General features: G+C 39.1%; 1 protein-coding gene across 2 annotated transcripts; it reads left to right on the forward strand.

The window, feature by feature from the left end:
• Positions 1-1,193: 1,193 nt before the first annotated feature.
• On the forward strand, positions 1,194-2,867 carry LOC134572173 (uncharacterized). Of its 2 annotated transcripts, XM_063430980.1 has the most exons (4): positions 1,194-1,335; positions 1,624-1,739; positions 2,173-2,263; positions 2,772-2,867. In XM_063430980.1, the coding sequence occupies exons 1-4, from the start codon at positions 1,206-1,208 to the stop codon at positions 2,864-2,866; spliced, it is 432 nt and encodes a 143-aa protein (XP_063287050.1). In that variant the 5' UTR covers positions 1,194-1,205; the 3' UTR covers position 2,867. The 2 variants fall into 2 exon arrangements, with proteins under 2 accessions (XP_063287050.1, XP_063287049.1); XM_063430979.1 differs by having other exon boundaries at positions 1,194-1,739.
• The last annotated feature ends 707 nt before the right edge of the window (positions 2,868-3,574 follow it).

Genomic DNA, 3,574 nt, shown 5'->3' on the forward strand with positions numbered 1-3,574 from the left:
TTCTGATAACCTCTAGTTCATATATAAACAGTAAGTGTATTTCACACTATATCTGGCGTCTATAATCGCCATTCTACTTACTGGCAAACGAGCGCCCTTAATACTACGCCCCACAAGCATGATAGCGACCGCCCTGCGCATGCGCACTCTAGTAAATGCAGCGCATGCGCACTATAGTAAGTGCCGCGCATGTGCGCAGCACCACCTCGTTCACGCTTGCGCAAACGCAACAATATTACAAATATTGTATCATCAGCCACTGAGGTACCTTAACGTACTAAAAGACCGCCCACACACAGTGGACGGCAGCTAGTGTTCAAAATAGTACAATAAGTCATCATCATTCTGACTAATAGTGGATACCATATGAATATGTTACAAATTATACTCCATAAACATAATACATATATACATGCCAAAGAGGACTAGTAGGAGGAGGAGAAAGAGTAAAAGAAGATATCCAGGACCAGACAGCAGACAAGACGCTGGTAATCAATATTTCAAGCAAAATGATGACGTCATCACAAGTAAGTGTACTGGAAAGAGGGTTTGGATTTGTACCTACTTACTCCGGGGATAAATTGTATACCGATATTGAGATATAGCGTTTTTTCCGGACGGTTCGCTTAAAAGGATTTTTTCATTTACAGGATTATCAGATGGACTGAGATCAGCAGAGGGAGAAAGCAGAGTCTACTAAATATGACTGGGCGAAGTGCAGACCCAAGAGTAGATTTCTTCCTCCTCTGACTAAATTTCAATGGAAAAGAAAGCACAGATCTAATTTAAATAAAAGTGAACTGTTGACACTTCGCGAGCTGAAGGAGGATAACTCTCTATCAATTAGACCAGCTGACAAGGGAGGTGCCCTGGTGGTTATGGATACTCAAAAATATGTAGCAGAAATGGACCGACAATTATCAAACATGCACCATTACAGGATCCTTGATGGTGATCCAGCAAGTGAGCTATGTGCTGTAATAGATGGAATTACTAGGAAGGCTTTAGAGGATGGGTTGATTGAGAAGAGAGATTTTAATTTCCTCAATGTTGATAACCCTAAGACCCCTTCCATCTATTTGTTGCCTAAGATCCATAAGGACCTGTGGAATCCACCGGGACGCCCCATTGTGTCTGGGTGTGGGTCGATGCTGCAGCCTTTATCTAAATTTGTGGATATACATTTGCAGCCGTTAGTGAGTGGGATGCACTCTTTTGTGCAGGACACCACGGATTTTATCCGCAAGCTTGAAATAATGGGGGATATACTCGATGGTTCCTTGATGTGTACCATGGATGTTAACAGCTTATATACCTCCATACCGCATGAGGAAGGTATTGAGGCGGTATTTGGTGCCATGCAGGATATGGATATGAGTGAGGCATACAGGGGCTTGCTTGTTGATTTCTTGTCATTAGTACTATATAAGAACTACTTTATTTTTGATGGTAAATATTACCTCCAAATACAGGGTACAGCGATGGGGTCAAATGTAGCAATGACGTATGCCAATCTATTCATGGCAGCTTTTGAGGATGCTTTTGTATACCGAGACCAGGATTTTACGCATCATGTGAGGTTGTGGCTCAGGTATATAGATGATATTTTCTTTTTTTGGACAGGTAACATGGATGATCTAATGGTTTTTAAAGAGAGACTTGATGGGTGTTTGGACACCATCTCCTATACGTTGGAATATGATCTCCATGAGATGCATTTCTTGGATGTTAATCTACAGGTAAGAGGAGGTCGTCTATCATTCGATCTATACCAAAAGCCCACAGATCGGGTTTCGTACCTGCATGCGGATTCCTTTCACCCAGTATCATTTATTAAGAATTTGCCATATGGTCAGTTTGTCAGGGCACGCAGAATAGTGTCTGATGAGGCTAAATATGATACTAGAGCTGAACAACTAGTGAATGCATTCTCTTCAAGAGGATACGAGACGGATGTGGTTACTGGATGTAGGGATAGGGCGAAACTGCTTTCTAGGAATACACTCTTGCAGAAAAAGAGTTAAGGATGGCAATAAGGGCATTCCACGTGTAATGATGCATTCGACTCACTTTGGTGAGGTTAAACACATTATTAACCAGCACTGGAAGATTTTACAATCTGATCCTAAACTACTCCCTTGTTTTAATGAGAGATCTTTGTTTTCATTTAAGCGGCACAAGAGCCTAAGGGATCATTTAATGAAGAATGTCAATCTACAGGGGAAGACGCATACAGCTGAAACCTGGCTTTCTGCGATACCGGGTATGTACCGTTGTGGGCATTGTATTAACTGCAATGGGGTGATCACGGGAGACCATTTTACACACCCGAGGACAGGTAGGAGATACCCAATTCGGGAATTTTGTAATTGCCAGTCTCAGTTTGTAGTATACATGCTCAAATGCTCGCGTGGATTGGCATATGTGGGTGAAACCACGCGTACGCTCACCACAAGGATCAGGCAACACAAGAGTGGCATACGGACGAATAAGATGCAATATCCGGTGGCCAGATACTTCGCTGAGAAAAGACATACAGTTTCCCAACTGCGGTATATGATTTTGGAGGTAATTAAATCTAGTAGGGGTGGCATTTCACAAGTGGATAGGCTTAAACAGCGTGAGGTATACTGGATTTATGAGCTGCAGACTTTGTATCCTAAGGGTCTGAATGAGGATAAGGATTTATCACCATTTCTATAATATTGATAATTTTACTCTGCCTGCATTTTGTCTGTATCTTTATATTTTATTTTTATTTCCTTTTATAGATTGGAGCTACAGTGGCCATTTGGACCATGGTACTTGTGGCGTTAGAGTGCTGGAACATATTGAATCGATTAGAATGTATCATCATACACGTTGAATTGATTAATGTAATTGTTATGACGACTCATTATGTATATATACAGTTTTGTATCTCATACCATAGTGAATTTTGTGTGTATAGATTGTGTCTTATAATTATTTATACATTTGGTATACTGACGGTATTGAATGATGGTACCCATGACTATGAGAGCTTTTTGCCATGAGTAGTGTTTTTCTGTGGGTGGTATGATGTTTACCTATGCTATGTTTATGCGGCTGGTATGGGTATAGTCAGTGTATAGGTTGATGAAAATGATGTAATTAATGATTTTTCTAATACGATATACGTTTATAATGGATTTTTCGACACAATGATATATACTTGTGATGAATTTTCTTAATATGTTGGTATATTTCTAAATTGATAATGAATAGCCTCTTAATATGCGGGTCACATTGTATTATATTATCTTGTGTATAATATGAATAATTTTGTATTTGTTTGTGTAAATAACTATGATTGCTATTTTTGTAGATATATTGAATAAGTACTCTTTGAACTGATGTACACTATATAGCTAAGTGATTAACATGTACTATATGGAGAACCACTATGTATTACGTTAACACTGCCTATTTGGCACCTGTAACAATCTATCTATTACACATTGGGTGTTTGTTGAATTAAAATACTTTTTTTGCACATCACTTTTTGATTTTCTTTTGTGTTTTGTTTTATAATATTGGTGGGAGATGTTTTTAT

The sequence above is a fragment of the Pelobates fuscus genome, chromosome 9, assembly GCF_036172605.1.
Source record: "Pelobates fuscus isolate aPelFus1 chromosome 9, aPelFus1.pri, whole genome shotgun sequence".
Classification (NCBI taxonomy): domain Eukaryota; kingdom Metazoa; phylum Chordata; class Amphibia; order Anura; family Pelobatidae; genus Pelobates; species Pelobates fuscus.